This window comes from Molossus molossus, unplaced genomic scaffold (assembly GCF_014108415.1).
Source record: "Molossus molossus isolate mMolMol1 unplaced genomic scaffold, mMolMol1.p scaffold_m16_p_7, whole genome shotgun sequence".
In the NCBI taxonomy this organism is placed as follows: domain Eukaryota; kingdom Metazoa; phylum Chordata; class Mammalia; order Chiroptera; family Molossidae; genus Molossus; species Molossus molossus.
This window is the reverse complement of record NW_023425401.1, coordinates 75,333,274-75,355,434: the sequence shown is the minus strand read 5'-3', so window position 1 is coordinate 75,355,434 and position 22,161 is coordinate 75,333,274. Positions and strand designations below refer to the sequence as shown.

The 22,161-nt window shown below is 34.5% G+C and overlaps 1 protein-coding gene across 2 annotated transcripts in view; it reads right to left on the bottom strand.

Annotated features, from left to right (window-relative positions):
• Positions 1-3,643: 3,643 nt before the first annotated feature.
• Positions 3,644-22,161, bottom strand: part of MDFIC (MyoD family inhibitor domain containing) — a 131,048-nt gene continuing 112,530 nt past the window's right edge. For both annotated transcript variants that reach the window (XM_036247248.1, XM_036247249.1), the window contains exon 5: positions 3,644-3,917. In XM_036247248.1, coding sequence (XP_036103141.1) covers positions 3,670-3,917 — 248 coding nt within the window. In that variant the 3' untranslated portion in view covers positions 3,644-3,669. The remainder of the gene's footprint in view (positions 3,918-22,161) is intronic.

The window sequence follows — 22,161 nt, the reverse complement described above, 5'->3', positions numbered from 1 at the left end:
CTCTTCCATTTTAACAAAAATCTCTACAAGTAACTTTAAATAAGTAAATATTAGTAGCATCCTGTTGAAACTATGATTTTTCTCATGGAAAGTACCAAATTTCTGTAGTTTGAAACTTCCTGAGGGTTATATGACTCTCCTGAGGTACCTATAGAAAAGTCACTAAAGTTACTGGTTATAATGAGCCATGGAAATGGTTAAAAGAATTCTTCTTGTAGTAACTAATCTTTGATTTAAAAATATAAATATGGTTTGGAATAAACCTATCAACATATTAACCACCCTTGAAAACAAAAATGGTATGTATGCCTTATTATATCAATTTAAAAGGATGAGAAAAATTGCTACTTTAGTATTTGGTGAAATTTTATCTTGCCTGTCAGATTAGCTGTAACAAACCTACAGGCCTATAAATCACAAGTAATTGAAAAGGTCTTGAATAATTTGAAAAATAATCTTATTAATAAATAAACTTATTCATTATGTGGTTGGGTAAATCTAAGGATATAAAATGATGTTTATAGCATTAGAATCTAGAGCACTGATAAAGTTTGCATAAAGAATGAAATATTATTTCATAAGGTTTCCTTGGTTACTCCTTGAACTGTTTAAGAAACACTGATTATTTCAGGTGAGGAAATGGATAGAGCTGATATACTGTAAGAAAACAAAAATAAAATTATTATATTTCTACATAAAAAATTTGTCCTAAATTAAGTGATTTTGGAGGGGGCTAAACACTAACTAAAATTTTTCTTAGCATTTAAAAATTGTGACAAAAACCCTAGATGAAAATATTTCTGATGATTTACTTTTGGGTAAAATTCATTAAGTATAATACCTAATTTCATATATCTTTCATGTTTAATCTAAGCACATATAAAAAATTACCTTAATTTTTATAAATTGGGAGATAATTCTGAAAAAAATAAATAAATAAATAAGTTACTAAAAGAAAAAGGTACAGAGCTTACATTTTGACCTATTATGAATCTTTTAAAGAATACTATCTTTTGAAATCATGTCAACTGTGATTTGTAGTATAAACTGATCTGAATTTTTCATAGTTCACTAGGGGTGTTAAGTGATGTGATTTACATAGGGAGACTAGAAAAATCTTCAAGAATGGAAGTAACAATGATAAAAGCCTCAGGTTTTAAAATTAGAGTTGAATTTTTTCAAATATCCATTAATATATCAATTACATAGAACATGCCTACAAAATATTCTGATGCACAAGACAAGAGGTCTTTTTTTTATTTCAAAATAATGTACTCAGGAAAATACAGGTAGAATAAGATTGTTTCTACATTTAAAGAGACCAAATCTATAACTGTAAGTACAGCACTTAGTCATAATGGCTATATAATTAAATAAAACATTTTACATACAGAAATTCACAATTGCTTACTTTTATTTATTTTTTTCATTGATCTTTTAAAAAGTAATACAAGGTACTTTATGGAATGACTGCAAAGAGAACAATAGAGGAAAAGTACTATGGGTACACATATGAAAATAAAAATTCTATTAGTGTTCTCTGTTACAGAGAAACATTATTTTAAAAGTGTTAATACATTTATTGCAAATAGTAGAATATACTTAAGTATTAGACAAACCACTTAGTTGAAAAACTTTGCAGAATGAAAAGTGAAATATTTTAGCAATTTCAGGTCATTAGAAGGCTTTATATGTCAATATACGGATGACACTTACATCCTAATATATACACCTAAGGTAATGGTATATGTAAATATTCAGATTCTGGTTACTAAGAAACAGTACAAGACGTTCTTATATATTATGTAACAAATGAAACACATTCTTTAGACAAGGAAGAGAATGACAGACATTTACTAGAATTCTATTTAAACCAGAAAATTTAAAGTTGTGAGTGTAGATACGTGTATAAACAGGGGAGTAAAGAATTTGCTAACTTTTTTGAAGCCCTTTAAATAAAGATATAAGTAGAAGCTGGGTTTCATCTCAAAGGAAAAACCATAGCTGGCATTGCCATGTTTTAGATTTAAAACTCTCTTAAAAGGCCAGGTTTGCTAAAAAGCTTCCAAAAAATGTGCACTTGTTTTTACTCTTAATTTCATATTCAACTTGAAACATTGAAATAACTATTAACCCAAAATATATTTTCAAAATTTCTACAAGGAATTCTACTAAATCAAGCTAACCTGCAACTTTGGGAAGGTCAAACTTGGAGACCACACACTGTGAAAAAGTCCTCTTCCTTTTATCTTTGCAATACAAAGTCTCTATCTGAATAGCAATATACACAGTCTTGTAATTGACTTATTTCTGTACACATAAGGTTTTATAACCTGCATATTAGTTTAATTTAACATAAAATTGCAATACTGAAATTGGTCACAGTGGTGGATGTCAAGACTCCCACTGCTTTGGAAGAACAGTTTGCATTGAAGGTTAACTGTGTTTATAAAATATAACATTGCTTAAGAAACAAACCAAAACAAACATACAAGCCTCTCCCTGTGTGTGGGGGGGATAACTCTCAAATAAAAAGATAGCTTTTGAATAAATCAAAATAAAAATATTGAGATTTGAATATTAAAAATCTAATTTAAATGCAATGTGTCAAAAGTATTTCACATTCTTTATTATATAGGCCATATGTTTTTATCCAAAAGTTTATCATAACTTTTAAATTATGTGTTAAAAATGTGTATTTTTAGTTAAATTTTATAGCTTTTTAAAAAAAAAAAAAAAAAAAAAGCTATAGTCTTACAACTAAAGAAAATACATACTTAAGACATTTTTTCTTTAACTGCTTAAGGACACACACAGTTCAGGCTACTCACCTAAAACTTTATCCGAAAGCCAAATAATTCATTCAAATAGCAGATGGATCACTTATCAAAGAGGCTTCCTCAAATGCCACATTGTCCTTAAAGCCTTCTGCATATTCCAACAAGTACTAGCTGTTGTTTTCTGTGTATTTTATTCCTATAATCTTTTGAGTTTCTCTCTCTTATAATCCTTACTTCAGTATTTCTTGTGGTTCATGTTTTACAGGTATCTTTCCTGTGCTAAACTGTATTCTCTTGTTACTGAAAACTGAATGACATCCATCTCTGTGCCTCAGCAGGTGACACACAGTAGACACTCAATGTTTGTTGAACAAATGGAGAAAGTGGAGAACAGAACATGAAGATAAATACTGGGTATCCAAATACTATTTGAATTTGTTTTCCAAAGTTTATTTTATTTTATTTGTTTCCCAAAATTTATTTTAAAGTAAAAATGTTTACTGTTAACCATTAACAAATACACATCAAAAATAATCTACTATTAATACCCACTGAAAAATAATAAATTTGGAGCAAAAACCTGTCAAGAAAGATTAAAAGAAATAGAAATATGTATGAAAAAAAGACATTTAGCTTTTTTTTTTTGGTCAAAATGTTCCTTAGTCATTGATTCCTATTAAGAAGTTTAAAAGTAGTTAAAGTTTCACATATTAAACCATGTAGATTTAGTTACAAGGAAAAAAAGTCTTTCAGAGATTACTTAAAATGAATTAATAATGCAAATACCAGGTTGCTTGTTTCATGAGAATCTTGCCATGTGCTTTTCTTCTTCCTTAAAAAAATTTTTTTTAAACACTCTCCAGTTTTAACACAAATAAAAGATAAATATTTATGAAGGAAAACAAATTCCACAGCATTCCATACAGATTTCCAAACAGTCTGATGATTCACAACAGGCATCCATGATGCCACAATCCATGTCACAAGGGCAGTTACAGTCATCCCCCATGTCATCTCCGCAGCAACAGCAGCAGGTTTCTGAGGTACAGATGCCACATGAAGCTTGTCCCAGGACAATATTGCAGAGGGTCAGGAATTCACAAAACAAGCAGGCAAGGATACAGTGGACACAGCAATCTTCATTTTCAATTGGGAAGAGACACATAGTAAGAAAAAGAAGGAACATAAAATGTATAAATCATCAATAGACTAAATAATGAGTTGATCAAAGTGAGGAATCTAGAACCCAAATGACATGTTGTCAGAAGTCTTTTGTGGGTTGAAAGCTCAAAAAAAACCTCGTTAAATTCTAGATGAACCATCTTTAGAAGCAGATACTCCATATAAAAAAACAAACGGTTGTAGTTGTATATACATGCATGTGTGCATGTGATTGAGATTTTTACTCCCACACACTGTGGAACAATACTTGGTCCTAGGTCCCACTTCCTGTATATCCATCTTCTCTATAACCTATTGCTCTCTATAACAGAGGTTAAAATGATTCCATGACATTGAAGTCCTTCAGAAACAGAAATTTCCTTCAACTCTTGCATTGATCTGTTCTAAAATTGAGAGAAAAAAAATACATATTCAGTATATTATTGAATAACTGAATCAACAGTTAAATTGGAATCTATTAAACTGGAATCAGCATGCTTTATACAACTGAGTTAATTTCATGGTCTCAAATATTTTTGGTTTCACAAGAATTAAACTAAAACTAAGACTATTTGGGTCTAACCATTGTTTCTGGAATCCAAGTTTTTCTGCCTATTTCCAACAAAGGATTTGTAGCTTAACAAATGTGAATAATGACACATTATCACTGCTTTCTGACTACCTGTGTGGGGCAGAGTACTTTACATTTCTATTATTTCCGGAGACATCTCTAATAATCCCTCTCTAAACAACATTTACCAAATTTCATGAACTGATATAAAAAGGAGAGAAGTCAAACAGAGCCTAAACTATAGATTTAGTACGCCACATTCTAAACTTCCTTCCTTTACAATAGTGATTTTAAACCTTTTTATCTCATGGCTTACATACACTAATTACTAAAATTCTGTGACATAAGAAAAAATATATAATGTTTTTTGCCAATCTGACAAAAACAAAAAAAGGTATTAATTTTGATTCATTCACACCAGATGGCTATTGTGTTGGTTGTTGTCATTTTTTAATTTCTGTCAGTGCCTCAGGTTTTGCATTTTTAAAAAAATTCTTGAGGCACATAAATTGAAAATCACTGCTTTAGAATTTTGTGTCAAGTGAAAAAAGATTGAAGAAAATTTCTATTTCTGGAGGACTTCAAGACATCATAAAATAATTTAAGACCAATGTTATAGGACATTCATCCAATTTCAGAAATATTTGTGACTTTTTACCACAATTATTTCTGGTATGTTGTTGTTGGTTGATTTTGTTTTGTTTTTTGTGTTTTATACAATGCAATTTTAATGAGGGGATCCTGCTTTCAGCAATACAGAACAATCCCCACCCTCATCCCACAGTCACACACCCTTTATATTTCAGTATTGGCTTTAAAATTGAGTGCGTTTGATGAGTTTCAGTAAATTGAATGACCAGCCCATAATAATATGCTCCCCAACTCCTTGAATATACCCATTTCTTTATAGACTCTAACTTCATAGAGAGTCTCTAACTTTGTAAAAGCAGAAAATGTGGAAACATAAGGTCATATTCTAAATGCCAGATGGCGGTTGTGGTTGGTCCCTGGCCCTGGTCATGTGGGAGGCAACCAGTCGATGTGTATGTCTCTCACATCGATGTTTCTCTCTCTCTCTCTATCTCTCCCTCCCACTCTGTCTGAAAATAAATGAAAAAATATCTTGTAGTGAGGATTTTAAAATAAATAAATAAATACCAGATGGCAAAAAGTAGGAAGGGTTGGAAAATAAAAAGGAAACTCCAGAGCTGTTTGTAGAATTAAATGTTTAAAAGAACACATCAATCTTTCCTTTCATTCTTGGGCCCACTCTCACATGCAGTGGTCTATAGAACAACTGGAAAAAGATCATAGAGTTATAAGAGTCTGCAGGGTTCTCTTCATCTTCCCATGTTTTAGTATTAGCCAATCCTATCAGGAGAACACTAAAAGCAACAACATGAATCCATATTCATAACCTTAGAAAGTTCTGAGTTTCTAGAGTGTGTCAGTGGTTTATCTCTTTCTACATTCTTTTTATAAACTTTTATCCTAATATCTGTCTTATATTAGTCTCTGTACATTTGAACTTTTACAGGAATTATATAATTATGATGTGTAAAATACTCAAAATATGAGCTAGCTTTATTATTATTATGAAAATAGTGTTTAACTGGCAGCAAGCTAGTATTAGTCAATGTACCTTCAATCAAATACTCATATTAACTAATTCTAACAAAACTTTTGACCTTAACTTTGTTTTCCTCTGCTGAATTCTGTATTTCCAGACTGAAAGAGGAAAGCCACAAAATTCACTTGACATCGAAAAACCTTAACTAGTAACTTTATAACGATACCATAGAATTCTTGTGTGGAGCATTTTTATTCAAAATTATGTGTTTTAGATTTACCCTTACTGATTAATGTAAGTAGAGTTCACCTACTTTCCAGGTATGTAGTATTATACTGATATAATGTACCATAATTTATTTATCAATCATACTATTTATGAATATTTGGTTATTTCCAGTATTTTTGGTATTCCAAACATGATTGTTTGAAACAGTTTTGTGCATGTCACTTAGAGAACAAATGCTAAATAACTAGCAGTATATGGTTGGGTCACAGGATGTGCACATGTTTAATCTTATTGGGTAATTCCAAATTTGTTTCCAAAGTGACTGCTCCAAAATTTACTCCCACCAAATATGAAAATGATCATTGCTCCATATCCTTGCCAATCTTTGAAACTGTCATAATTTCATATATGCTAATTAGTTGAGTATGAAAAGGCATCTCACAGTGGTTTTAATGATTTACTACTGAGTTTGGACACCTTTTCATGTTTGCTTGCCATTCATGTTTCCTATTCTTTGAAATGGCTGTTCAGGGTTTTCATCATGTTTTCCATTCACTCTTACTATTGAGTTGCCTCTTTTTTTCTTACTGATTTGTAAAAGTTCTTAATATTCAATATCAGGCCTTTGTCAAATATGATTGTTCTTTCTCACTATGTGGCTTTCTCAGTTAAAATGACAGGAGACAGATTAATTAATTTTTAGCCCTTGAGAGAAAAATCCAAGTCAAGTCTTCAAGTCTTATAGTTAGCTGGAGATATGGGGATGCATGACTGAGGAAGTGAAGTGGCAGATGGACAAGTCTGGTAAATTAGTGAAAAGAAGAGGAGGCAGTAATAAGATTTGGTAGTATAATGGAAAAAAAAAAAGTTTTTGCATCTGATTCAAAACAAGGGAGTCCAGCCATGCCTATATTCAGAAAAGAGTAAGAAACCAGTAAATAATCAGGATAAAGGGACTGAATGTTATTGGTGTGAAATCAGGTAAAAGGGTGAAAATGGCATTACAAACTAAACAACTTACTACCACTGATAAGATATATTCAACTGAAAATTAAAATATCTTACAGATTGTGGATAATAATGAGTTGTCATATAGAAATCAGAAGCCCTAAGCCAAGAATAAAATCTCAACAAATTCTTACATCTGGCCAACAATATCTACAGCTTAAGTCTGTTAAACTGTCATTGTATTTTTAGTAAACAAAGAAAAAGTTCTTAGGTCTAAATAGATTAAACACGACTTTTCTAGCCTGTCTTAAAAACACATGATTTCTATAACTAATAAGTATGAGAAGTGGTTTTACATAAATAGGAAGCCTATAATTAATGAAGAAATAGTGTTTGTTGTTGTCAGAATTAAAACAGGTGTTACTGATGTATACTGTCAACAATACTGTATGATATTCTGTTTCCAGACATCTTTACCAATACCCACTATTATCAAACTTTCTGATATTTGTTATCTAATTTCACTGTTATTTAAATTAGCACTGTCTGATTACTAGTAAAGTTGTACATCTCTTATATTTAAAAAAATGAAACAGGTGTTATCTTAGGACAGTGATGTTTTCGTCATTCTTTCATTAAAAAACTAAGATCAGCCCTGGCCAGTTTGGCTCAGCGGTTAAGAGTGTCAGCCTGCGGTCCAGAGAGACCCATGTTCGGTTCCCGCTAAGGGCGCGTACTCAGTTGCAATTTGTCCCTGGCTCTGGTTGGGTTGTGCAGGTGGCAGCCACTCGATGCGTCCCTTTCATGTTGATGTTTCTCTCTCTCTCTCTCTCTCTCTCTCTCTCTCTCTCTCTCTCTCTCCCCCTCCAATTCTAGCTGAACAAAAAAATGGAAAAATGTCCTCAGGTGAGGATAAAAAAACAAAACAAAAAAACCCCTAAGATCAGGGGGAAATGGCAGTGAAGTGAATGAAAGCTACACAGACCGTCTCCCAGGACTCAACTAGAATTACAACTAAAATAAACACAAGTCATCTGAAAAAACAATTGAATTGCAGCTGGAAAGAAACCTAATAACCAGGGATGTAAGGAGGACACAAATCAAGACTGGTAGGAGCTATGGAGGTGCAAAATGGCTGAGTGGGTGCTCGTGGGCAGCAGTTGAGGTCTGTCTTAACTGTGAGCAGTTCCCTCTGAGAAGTTGAGGGTTTAAACCCAAGCCAGCTCTCCAGCACACAGTGGCAGAACAGAGAAAGCCACATAACACCTGGCTGAGAAAATTACCACAGCACAGGTTTTATCAGGTAGGGAGAGGTGCAGGGAAGACCAGCATTCACTGAAGGCCAGTGCACTGAATTACAGCTACTGTCACTCAACGTGGGCTCCAGCAGAGGGAGGCCAGACTGGACTGAAACTGTGTGAGGAGAGTAGGGTGTTCATGGAACTGGGATGAAACCTGGGAAGGAGGCTCTCAGGAGCTCTATGCTGAGTCACCCCCCCAACAATACAGTAGTCATCTACCTCAAAAAAGCACCTTCCCCAAAACAGTTTTAGCCCAGGAAAGAAGCAACTGCCCCTCCAGCGGAAATTTAACACCACCAGATTCAGAGAAGCCCAAGGTGAACCTCATTAACAATCAGAGACTACCTGCCAGCTAGCAGGCAGAGTAGAGCCTCTAAAAGCTTCAAGCTTTGGACCTAGCTCTCAGTGTTGGGGGCCTGGTTTGGGGTCTCAGTTGTGAAGGTGAAGTTCCTGGGAACTCAGCTGTGAGGTCCTATGCAGAAGCCCTCATCCATCCTTTAGTAAACATCTCAGTCAAGTAGACCCATCAGAGCAGCTTTAGCCTGAGGAGAAGCATCGGCCTCTCCCTTTGAAATTTAACATCACTCGCCTGGAAAAGTGCAACCTGAGGCTCATTCACAGCCAGAGCCTACCTGATAGCCAGTAGGCAGAGAAGAGGCCCTGAAAGTTCTGAGTCTTGGGCCTGACTCTCAGAGTTGTGTGTCCTGGCTCTGTGACTGAACTGTGAAGGCTGAGGCCTGGATCCATGTGCTGAACAAATAACCCACAGTGCAGAAACCATATCTTCTCAAAGCAACTTTAGTCCAGGGGCAAGCATTTGCCTCATGAGCTGGAAATCCTTTTACCCTGCCCATCTGAGGGATTTTTCATTCAGCAGAGGGCAACCACCTGAGGCTCATTAAGTAACTAGAACTAATAGTCAGCCTGCAGGCAAAAGCTCTGGGACAATTGAATCTTTGCTTTGCCTGCAACTCTACTCAGGAAAATAAAAACTAGGCATTGGTGTTTAGCATAGTACCTTCAATACTCATCCAAAACCAGCAGAGGGAGCCATAATTAGCAGAACACTAACAAAGGGAAACTGCAGGCTCCAAAATACTGCTAGACAAAATGGTGAAACAAAGAAACAAACACCAAATGAAAGAACAAAAGCATTCTACAGAAGAAGGGATACATGAAATGGAGTTAAGCAAGTTACCAGAGGTAAAGTTAAGAGTGATGATTATGAGGAAACTCAACATGGACAGAGAGTCACGAGTTCAGTTCCCACTAAGGGCACGTACCTCGGTTGCAGTTTGTCCCTGACCCCAGTTGGGGACATGTGAGTGGCAGCCACTCGATGTGTCTCTCTTACATCGATGTTTCTCTCTCTTTCTTCCCCCCACTCTATCTGAAGATAAATGAAAAAAAAAAAAAAAAAAAAATGCCCTTGGGTGAGGATAAAAAATAAATGAATGAATAAAATAAAAGCTGAATGGATAATAAAGCATAATTCATATATGTTGTTTACAAGAGACCCACCTCACAATAAAATACTCACAGAGGTTGAAAGTAAAGGGATGGAAAAAAATTTTTCCAAGCAATTGGAAATGAAAAAAAAAGCGCTGGGGTAGCAATACTCATATGTGATAAAATAGACTTCACAATTAAGGCCTTAACTAGAGACAAAAAAGGCCACTACATAGTATTGAAAGGATCATTCCAATAGGAGGATATAACCTTGGTAAACATATATGCACGCAATATAGGAGCACCAAAATATATTTAAAAACTTCTGGAGGACTTCAAAAAAGAAATCAACAATAATACCCTTGGCTGGTTTGGCTCAGCGGTTAAAGCATCAGCCCACAAACCAAAGAGTTGCAGGTTCGATTGCTGTCAAGGGCACATACCTTGGTTGCGATTAGTCCCTGGTCCTTGTCAGGGTTGTGTGGCAGGCAACCAGTTGATGTGTCTCACTCACATTGATGTGTCTCTCTCTCTCCCCCCTCCCTCCCACTATATCTGAAGATAAATAGAAAAAAAGAAATCAACAATACAATCATACCAGGTGACTTCAACACCCCACTGAAATCACTGGACAGATCCTCTAGACCAGTGGTTCTCAACCTGTGGGTCACAACCCATTTGGGAGTCAAATGACCCTTTCACAGGAATTGCCTAAGATATAACAGTAGCAAAATTACAGTTATTAAGTAGCAACAAAAATAATTTTATGGTTGGGGGTCACCACAACATGAGGAACTGTATTAAAGGGTCGTGGCATTAGAATGGTTGAGAACCACTGCTCTAGACAAAATATTAGCAAGAAAACAAAGACTCTAAATGATGCACTATATCAAATGGATTTAATAGATCTCTACAGAGAATTACACCCCAAAACTACAGAATACACATTCTTCTTAAGGGCACATGGGACATTCTCAAAGATAGACCACATGTTAAGACACAAACTAAGTCTCTACAAGTTCAAGAAGATTGAAATCATATCAAGCATCTTCTCAGATCACAATGGCATGAAACTAGAAATCAATTGCAACAAGAACATGTAAAGACATTGGAACACATGGAGACTAAATAGCATGTTATTAAACAATGAACGGGTTATAAAGGAGATCAAGGAAGAAATTAAAAACTTCCTGGAAAACAATGGAAATGAGCCGCACAACAACAAAAAATTAATGGAACGCAACAAAAGCAATCATGAGAGGGAAGTTCACAGCACTACAGGAGTACCTCATGAAACAAGAAACACTTCTTATACACCATCTAACCCTACAACTTAATGAACTAGAAGGTAAATAAAAGGAAAAACCCAGAGCAAGTGGAAGAAAAGAAATAGAAAAGATCAGAGTTAAAATATAGGACACAGAGGCTAAAAAAAAAAAAAAAAAAAAAAAAACCAATTCAAAAGATCAATGAAACAAAGAGCTGGTTCTCTAAAAAAATTAAAAAGATTGATGAACTTTTAGACACTCTCACCAAGAAACAAAGAGAGAGGACCCAAATAAACAAAATCAGAAACTAAAGAGAAGTAACAACAGACACCACAGAAATACAAAGGATTGTTAAAAAATACTATGAACAATTATATGAGAACAAACAGAATAACCTAGGTGAAATGGACAAATTTCCAGAATCAACAGTCCCCCAAAACTGAACCGAGAAAAGACAGAAAACATGAACAGATCAATAACAGCTAAAGAAATTGAAGCTGTAATCAGTAAACTTTCAGCAAACAAAAGCATGGCCTGGAAACCTTCACAGGGAGTTTTACCAAACATCCAAAGAAGAACTAATACCTATTCTCCTCAAACTATTCAAAAAAATTCAAAAAGGACAACTTCCAAATTCTTTTTATAAGTTCAGTGTTATACTAATTCCAAAACCAGATAAAGATACTACAAAGAAAGAAAGCCATAGGCCAATATCTCTGAAGAACATAAATGCCAAAAATCCTTGACAAAATATTAACAAATCAGATCCAGCACTACATTAAAAAAAAAAAAAAAATTATTCACCATGACTAAGTGGGATTCTTCCCAAGGATGCAAGGCTGGTACAATATCTGCAAATCAATAAATGTGATACATACGAAATAAACATAATAAAAGATAAAAACAATATTATCATATCAATTGATGCTGAAAAAGCATCTGACAAAATCCAGCACCCATTTCTGGTAAAAAGGCTCAGCAAATTGTGAAGAGAGGTATCCTATCGCAACATAATAAAGGCCATATAAGAAAAACCTACAGCCAACAATATACTCAATGGGCAAAAACTAAAAGCATTTCCCTTAAGAACAGGAACAAGACAATGACGACCACTTTTGACCCTCTTATTTAACACAGTACATGAAGTCTTAGCCACAGCTATTAGACAAGAAGGAAAAAATAAATGCAATCCAAATGGTAAAGGAGAAAGTGAAACTGTCATTATTCGCAGATGACTACACATCATACAAAGAAAACCCTAAAGACTCCATTAAAAATCCACTAGATTTAAAATGAATTTGTGAAAAGAGCAGGATACAAAATTGACATCCAGAAATTAATAGCATTCTTATACACCAATAATGAATACTCAAAAGTGAAATTAAAAAAATCCTATTTACCATTGCAGCAAACAAAATTAAGTTACCTGGGAATAAACTTAACCAAGAAGCTAAAAGACCTGTTCTCAGAAAACTGCAGGACACTGAAAAAAGAAATAGTAGAAGACATTAAAAAATGAAAACATATAGCATGTTCAGGTATTGGAAAAATCAACATTATTAAAATGTCCACACTACCTAAAGTAATCTACTGATTCAATGCAATCCCTAATTAAAGTACCAGTGGCTTATTTCACTGATCTAGAACAAATAATCAAAAAGTTTATATGGAACCATAAAAGACCCTGAATAGCCACAGCAAATTTTTAAAAAAGAACAAACTGGGAAGAATCACAATACCAGATACCAACTTATACTACAAAGCCATAGTAATCAAAACAAGCCTGGTACTGGCACATGAACATACAGATCAATGGAACAGAACAGAGAACCTAAATATTGACCAACAACAGTATGCACAATTAATATTCGACAATGGAGGCAAGAGCATAGAATGGAGAAAAGACAGTCTCTTCAATAAATGGTGCTGGGAAAATTGGACAGCTATATCCATAAAAATGAAACTAGACCACCAACTTACACCATACATAAGAATAAACTCAAAATGGACAAAATACTTAAATGTAACATAGGAAACCATAAAAATCCTGGAAGAACATGTAGGCAGAAAAATCACAGACATCATACATAGTGGAATTTTCTATTTTACAATGATTAGGGCAAGAGAAACAAAGATAAAAATTAATAAACGGTATTACATCAAACTAAAAAGTTTCTGCACAGCACAAGAAACCAGCATTAAATGAAAAGGGAACCCACTCTCTGGGAGAACATATTTGCCAATGATACAATAAATAGGGGGTTTATATCCAAAATATAGAGAGTACTCATACAATTCAATACAAGGAAGACAAACAATCCAATTTAAAAAGTGGACTGAGGACCTGAATAGATAGTTCTCTAAATAGGACATAGAAATGGTCAGGAGACATATGAAAAAATGTTCAACATCTCTAATCATCAGAGATACAAATTAAAATGACTATGAGATATCACCTCACACCTGCCAGAATGGTGGCCATCAACAAATCCTTGAACAATAAGTGCTGGTGAGGGTGTGGATAAAAGGGTACCCTAACACACTGCTGGTGGGAATGCAGATTGGTGCAGCCACTGTAGAAAACAATATGGTGCTTCCTCAAAAAATTAAAAACAAAACTGCCATTTGACCCAGTAGTCCCACTTCTAAGAATATATCCTAAAAACCTTAAAACACCAATCAGAAAGAATATATGCACCCCTATGTTCATAGCAGTGCTATTTACAATAGCTAAGATTTAGAAACAGCCCAAGTGCCCATCAATAGATGAGTAGATAAAAAAAGCTATGGTACATATACACAATGGAAGACTATGCAGCTATAAGGAAAAAGATCTTTCACGGAGAAACCCAGACAGTTTTATGCTAAGCTAGATAAGTCAGTCAGAGAAAGACAAGTACCACATGATCTCACTTATTTATGGAAAATAATGAACAAAATAAGCTGACGACTAAAAGAGATCCAGTCATAGAAGTAGGGAACAGACTATCAAACCTCAGAGAGATAGGGTGTGGGCGAAATGGGAAGAGATATACCAAAGAACCTTCATGCATATGTGCACAACCAGAGGACAAAGACATTAGGTTGTGGAAAGGAGGAGTAGGGAGAGAGCTGGGAGGTGGGAGTCAATGGGGTAAATAAGAGGGACATCTGTAATACTTTCAACAATAAAAAAAAACAAAAAACAAAACAAAAACCTTACATTACATAACATTTATGCAGGATTTTGTTTTTTAGAAAAAGGCATTGAACTCAGAAAATAAAACTGTATTTTTCCATTAAAAAAAAAAACAAAACTAAGAAACTTACTTTATACTAAACTCTATTTTAAGCTCTTTATAAATATTAATTCATTCAATTCTAATAATATTCCTAAGAGGCAATTCTAGTATTATCTACATTTTACTAATACAGAGACAGATTTACAGAAAATTTATCCAAGTCATAGAGGCAGTAAATAGTAGAGCCAGGGTGAGAGCTCACACATATCCCAGGCTCTGATACAGCATGTTATGTATGCTGCCACTGTAAGGATGTGTCACTCCTAATACTTGCTTCATCTTTCTGGGGGAAAGATCAGTTATAAATCTAAAAACTTCTGCTAATATGTCTTGCTGATTTGTTTCTGGCCCTGAATCAAGTCCCTTTTCCTTTCTAAAAAGGATTCTAAATTTCAGTTTTAATGAAGAGTTGATAGCAAATGTTAACCTTCAACAAGTGAGAGCAAAGTTGATGAATTGCTGCCAGTCACACTGTTGAAATAGTCATAGAAAAGTGGTGGTACATCAATCAAAAGTAAGAACTCTGTATATTAAAATTATAAAAATTAAGGTCTATAGTTATATGAACAAGAACAATGTAGAGATTACACAGAAACTCTAGTGGTAATACTAGAGTGGTAAAATGACAGAGGTCTCAAAAGAATAAGCTCTTTATGTAAATATTAAAACTTACAAAAAAAATAGACATCTTCTCTAATCATGGGTCCTATATAATTTACTAGAAAAGCACTTTGGGCTACTCTGAAAAACCAAATCTATTAACAGGCCACTAAAAGAAGCCACAAACCAAAATGCACTTTAGAGATTAAAGTGATAGGAAACAAGGTGAATTTACAGAGACATCTACCAGAAAGTTTTATTTCCTGTACTTTATAAGTAGAAAAATATGTAAACATAACACAAAAAGAAAAAAAGAGTCCCTAACACTATCAAATCAATTTAATAATCTGATTTTTATTCCTTGCCAGACACATCGTTCTTTTCAGTTGTGTTCTAGAAAGAGTAGTTTGTGACTTGGGGTAATAAAAAGTTAAAATAAACTAAGAAAAACTAGTGTTACATTTTCTACCACTCCCACTCCCAGCAGAATCAAGAATCATAAAAGGGCCCTGGCCAGTTTCGCTCAGCAGTTAGAGCGTCAGCCTGCGGTCCAGAGAGACCTGGGTTCAGTTCCCACTAAGGGCGCGTACCTCGGTTGCAGTTTGTCCCTGGCCCTGGTTGGTCATGCTGGTGGCAGCCACTCAATGTGTCCCTTTCACGTCGATGTTTCTCTCTCTCTCTCTCTCTCTCTCTCTCTCTCTCTCTCCTATCTCTCCCTCCCACTCTATCTGAACATAAGATGGACAAATGTCCTCGGATGAGGATTAAAAAAAAAAAGAATCATAAAAGGCATTAAGATGGTAGTTTTATTTGAAGCAGAGAGAATTATAAAAATTATCATACTAAAAAATAGAGAAATAAACTGTAAAAAAGATGATTCCTCTGCATCCATGCAGTTAGTTCACTGTCAGAAAAAAAAGTATTTTCACCATTATTGAGGTTTTTCGTTTTCATGGTTTTATTCAGTCATATTGTAGTTTTTGCCAAAAGTGTTTAACCTTTGATAAGCCAACTAGGTTCTAGGAAAGGTTCCTGTTCCAAACCGGGCCAAACCAAAAACTGCACAATTTAGTGTACTACTGAGAGAACACAGCACAAGACTGACAGATACTGTAAATTTAGAAACACAAAAGAATATACAAGCAGCCAAGTAGCTAAAAAGAAAGCATAAAAGGAAATCTTTAGCACAATGTTTTATTTATTTTTTTAAGTTATGAATCACTGCAGATATAAACCCAAACAAAATATCTATGTTTTATAAAAGGTCATCAGTGTTAAAGCCATGTAGTGTAGCTGCTACATCTGGAAATAGGCTACTAGCTTCCCTATTCCAATGAAGCTAACAACTGAAACCTACATAAACAGCATCTCAGATAACTGTTGAAAATATCTGTGATTGATTCAAGGTGCTCTGTTGTGTTTAAAATGAAACTGAAGATTCATTTCTATAAGAACATGTCAGTTTAATAATCAAATTATCCCCAACTGATTTACTCAATCATTCGTGGCCAAAAATAATAGGAAAATATGAGGAAAGAAGTTTGTTATTGTAAAAGGAACCCTGACTAAGAGCTACCAGAAAACTACCTGCAAGGTAAACTCAGCTCTAGTCTAAACAAGTATCTATCTCTTTAGTTTCCTTCTTTTAAGATGTGGTATGACTTGCTCTGAATTTCTTTGAACAAAGACACCAAACAAAGGACTACAGGAAAGTCAAAGAGCAGTGAGTTCTGAGAATAACACAGTGCCCCTTTTTGGTGCAAATAACAAATCTGGAGGTTATAAACAGATGTGTCTTATCTTGACTAATCTTGAATAATATTTCCTAAGACTTAAAATGCTTGAAAATACTTTTTTAATCAGGCCCATATCATATAAACTATACATGGAGAAACAGGTTCATTATCCTTTTTAACAGGCCACCAGTAATTGCAGATTAGAACATGAACAGTCAGTTATGTGTAATTAGTAATTTAGTAAATTGCACTGAGATCAAACCGGACTCTGTAACTTTACAAACAAAGCTACAGAGCCCACAGGTGTTCCTATGTCTTTATTTGCTATGGTTCACATTTGCCTGGTAAGGATGCAAGAGGGCTCACTGTGCAGAGGAAGCCAAATTGAGTGGAGGCATCATTCTTTCTCCCAGATACTGCTTTACTGCCACTGTTATTTCTCAACACAAAATGATAGAAGTAGGTTTGGTAGCCCTGAATCCCAGCCAGAATGGCTAAGTTAGTGTATGGCCTCTGAGAAAAGTCAGCTGTGAGGAAAGAGACAAAGACATCTATCTCCAGGGAGTTCTGCTTCTCAAGTGTATGTGGGGGCAGGAAATATTTACTAATACAGCACAGTAGCTCAGGTCCAAGTAGACTTGTCTCCAAGCTATAGAACTCACAGCATCTGCCTACAACCCTAGAATGACCTGCTGCCCGCATAAGCTGGAAATGCAATGCCTACACAGAACTCTCTGGCACAATGCTGTCCCCACCAAGACATGGTTCTTAGCCAGAAAACAATCAACACTTACTTGTTGAAAAAAGTGAGTTAGGGTCAAGAGGTAAAATAAAGAAAACTACTTTTACACTGCAACACAGAGATGACCACATCTGGAAAACAACAACAATCTTTACTATTATCTTTCATCTCAAACTCAAAAGAACCCGGGGTGGGGGGGGGAGCACCATTATCTAACCCCCTACAAAAGTACTCCTCAGTAAATTTCCTATCACTTGTCTGAATTCTGGAATCCATCCTCCTCTTATGGGAGGTGCATTTGTATTTTAAATTACAATAAGTAGATAGCACAGATTTTTTTCTTTCCTTATTTGTTTACCCTGCTGCCTGATCAGCAGCTAATTCATTAAATGTTCCAAACTCTCAAAGAGTTTGATCCAGTAGTTGGGTCATGACCTAACTGGAGCGCCGATTCAAGTAGTTCTTTCTAAAGAGTTGCATTTTACAAAGTTTAGAAAAAATAACATATACATCAGGACAACTTTTGTTTCCCAGGTGCTTTACACAGAAATCAGAAGAGGAACAAAAGCTATGTTAGTAAAGATGTTCATTTAAACACTTTACATGCTGAGAGGGGACAGAAAGGAGGAAAAAGTAAAAAAAAAAAAAAAAAAATTTGATGGTATAAATAATATTTACATTAATTTCTTGTGTCTCTACAATAGTTTATGATCACAAATGTAATAGCTGGTAATAAAACTGTTCTCACTGGGTTATAGTAAGGATTAAGAGAGGCTATGCGTATAAAGTTCTCAATAAAGAATTTATCATGTAAGTACTTACTAAATGTTATTACTATGCTGGCAACAAGAAACCCACCAATGTTTCTTTCATTCACTCTGATTATCACAACAAAATCGAACCATTCTGTCTTAATCTAAGGAGGTTTATAAAAGGCTTAAACTTAAAAAGGGAGAATCATGAAGGCAACTCTAAGAGAATCTGCAGAAGAGTGGAGCAGAAATATGCTCAGAAAGAACTAGTAAGTCTTGTGTTTAGCTACAGAAGATTTAAAAATAATCACTTGAGCCCAAGCAGTGTGACTCAGTGGATTTAGTGTTATCCCATGGACTGAGAGGTTCCAGTTCGATTCCTAAACAGGGCACATGCCCAGGTTGCGGGTTCAGTGTCCAGTAGGGATGAATAGAAGGCAGCTGATGGATGTTTCTACATCGATGTTTGTATCTCTCTCTCCCTAAAAAAAAAAAAAGAAAAACATTAAAAAATAAAATTATAATAATCTCTTGTTTCCATATTTAAATTATCACCCATTTATCTTTTCAGGAACCTAGAAAGCAAAATATTAAATGCCGCTGGTATTAAAGTTGGCCAGTTGAAGTATCTCTAATCCCAAAAGTTTGATTAATAGCAAGGTTAAATAACTTTTGGATTAAAACAATACTTTAGATATTAAAAGTATTTTCTTAGAAAGAATAAATGGCTAACAGTCTACTAAAGTTGATCAAAGTACCATCTATGGCTAAGAGAAAATACAGATTTAGTAAAAATATATATTTGTACAAAAAAGATGTAAGAAATCTCTCCCAAAAGCTTAGTTTAATATTTTTCCTAATTTTATTTTCACAACCATGTTTATTTCACAAATCACATTTCAGTTTCACCTCCTAATTGTTTTTTGTTTAAATATAGTGGAAGAGTATATTATATTTAAAAATCAGCTTTTTCAAAAAAGACATAGTATCCTTTGTGGTAATCCTACAAAAGTTGGTAATGATGATGATGATTATAAAATAACACCCCTGATCCCAGCCAGTGTGGCTCAGTAGTTGAGTGCTGACCCATGCACCAAGAGGTTGCAGGTTCAATTCCCGCCGGCACATGTCCAGGTTGTAGGCCCAATCCCCATTGCGGGGCATGCAGGAGGCAATCAATCAATGTTCTCCCTCATCGCTGCTTCTATCTCTCTCTCCGTCTCCCTTCCTCTCTTTCTAAAAATTTATATATATATATATATATTTAAATAACACCCCTGCCATATTGAACACTTTTTATTTACTTATTTTTACTGAGGTGTAACTAACATATAACATTATATTAGTTTCAGGCATACAAAATAATGATTCAATATTTGTAAATACTGTAAAATGATTACCACAGTGTCTAGGTAATATTTATCATTATACAGAGCTACATTTTTGTTGTTGTTGTGATGAGAACATTTAAGATCTACTCTCTTAAAAACTTTGAAATATATAATATAGTATTATGAACTATAATCACAATGCTGTAAGCTACATCCCCATTACTTATTTTATAAAGATAAGTTTGTATCTTTTGACACTCTTTACTCCAATCCTCACCTCTGGCCACTACCAGTTATTTGTATTTATGAACTCATAGTTGCATTTCCATTTTTTGAAGATTCTATAGATACATAACGTCTTATGGTATATGTCTTTCTCGGTCTGACTTATTTCACTAAGGATAACGACATCTCAAGGTCTATCCAGGTTGTTGTAAAAAGTAGGATTTCTTTGTTTGTTTTATGGCTGAATAACTCTATTGTATATATGTACCACTTCTTTATTCATTCATCTATTAATGAACACTTAGGTTGCTTCCATATTTTAGTTATAATAAATAATGCTGCAGTGAACTAGGGGGTGTACATATCTTTGAGTTAGTGTTTTCATTTCCTTCAAACAAATACCCAGAAGTACAATACTGGATCATGTGGTAGTTCTATTTTTAATTTTCTGAAGAACCTCCATACTGTTTTCCATAGTGGCTATACCAAATAACATTCCCATCAAAAGTGCAAAAACATTCCCTTTTCTCCACATCTCTGCCAACACTTGTAATTTCTCATCTTTTGGTAATAACCATTCTAAAAATGTGAGGTGATATCTCCTTGTGGTTTTGATTTACATTCTGTTGTTGATCAGTGTTGTCAATCATCTTTTCATGTACCTGATGTCCATCTGTATGTCCTCTTTGGAAAACTGCCTATTCAAATTCTCTGCCCATTTTTTAAATTGGATTGTTGTTGGGTTTTTTGTTTTGTTTTGTTTTTTTCACTATTTAGTATTAATGTTCTTTATATATTTTGTATATTAGCTCCTTATTGAATAGATGATATGCAAATATTTTCTCCCATTCTGTAGGTTGCCTTTCCATTTTCCTGATGGTTTCCTTTGCTGTGCAGATGCTTTTTCAATTTGATGTAGTCTTACTTGTTTATGTTTTATTTTGTTGCCTTAAGTCATCACCAAGTGTAATGTCAAGGGGCTTAGCACCTATGTTTGCTTCTAGGAGATTAATGGTTTCAAGTCTTACATTCAAGTCCTTAACCTATTTTGAGTTGATTTTTATATAGTATGTAGTAAGATAGTGGTCTAGTTTCATTCTTTGTCATGTGGTTGTCCTGTTTTCCCAGTGTCTTGAAGACACTATTCTTTTCCTACTGTATATTCTTGGCTCTATTGTTATAAATTAATTAACCAACAGTATATACAATTGTGGCTTTATTTCCAGCTCTATATTATGGTGCACTGATCTACATGTCTGTTTTATACCAATACCATGCTGTTTTTATTATTATAGCTTTATTTTATTTTTTAAATGATTTTATTGATTATTTATAGGGAGGAAGGAAGAAAGAGATAGAAACATCAATGTGAGAGAGAGAGAGAATCACCACGCAGCCTGCTGCACACCCCCTACTGAGGATTGAGCCCACAACCTGGGCATGTGCCCTGACCAGTAATCGAACTGGGACCTCTCAGTCTATGGGACAATGCTCATCCACTGAGCCACACAGGCTGGGCTTACTATAGCTTCATAATATAGTTTAACATCAGGGAGTATGATGCTTCCAGCTTTACTATTCTTTCTCAAAACTGCTTTTGCTATTTGGGTTCTTTTGTGGTTCCATAAAAACTTTAGGATTGTTTGTTCTAATTTGGTGAAAAAAAAAATGCCATGCAATTTTAATAGGGATTGAACTGAACCTGTAGATTCTATTAGGTAGTATGAACATGCTAACAATGTTAATTCTTCCAATTATTGAGCACACAATATCTACCCATTTATTTGTGTAGTCTTAAATTTATTTCATACTTTTCTGAGTGCAGGTATTTCACCTCCTTGGTTAAACTTAATCCTAGGTATTTTGTTCTTTTTCATGCAATTATAAGTGGGACTGTTTTTCTTACTCTGAGAGATCATTATTAGTGTATAGAAATGCAACATATTTGTGCATTGATTTTGTATCCTGCAGCTTTACTGAATTCATTCATTAGTTCCAATTTTGGGGAGGATGCAGTCCTTGTGTTTTTTTATACATAATATATCATCAGAAAATTGTGACAGTTATATGTCTTCCTATCAAGTTGGATACCTTCTTCTACTTTTTCATGCCTAACTGCTCTGATTAGAACTTCTAATACTATGTTGAACAAAATCGGTAAGAGTAGGCATCCTGTCTACATCCTGGTCTTAGAAGAAAAGCTTTCAACTTTACACCA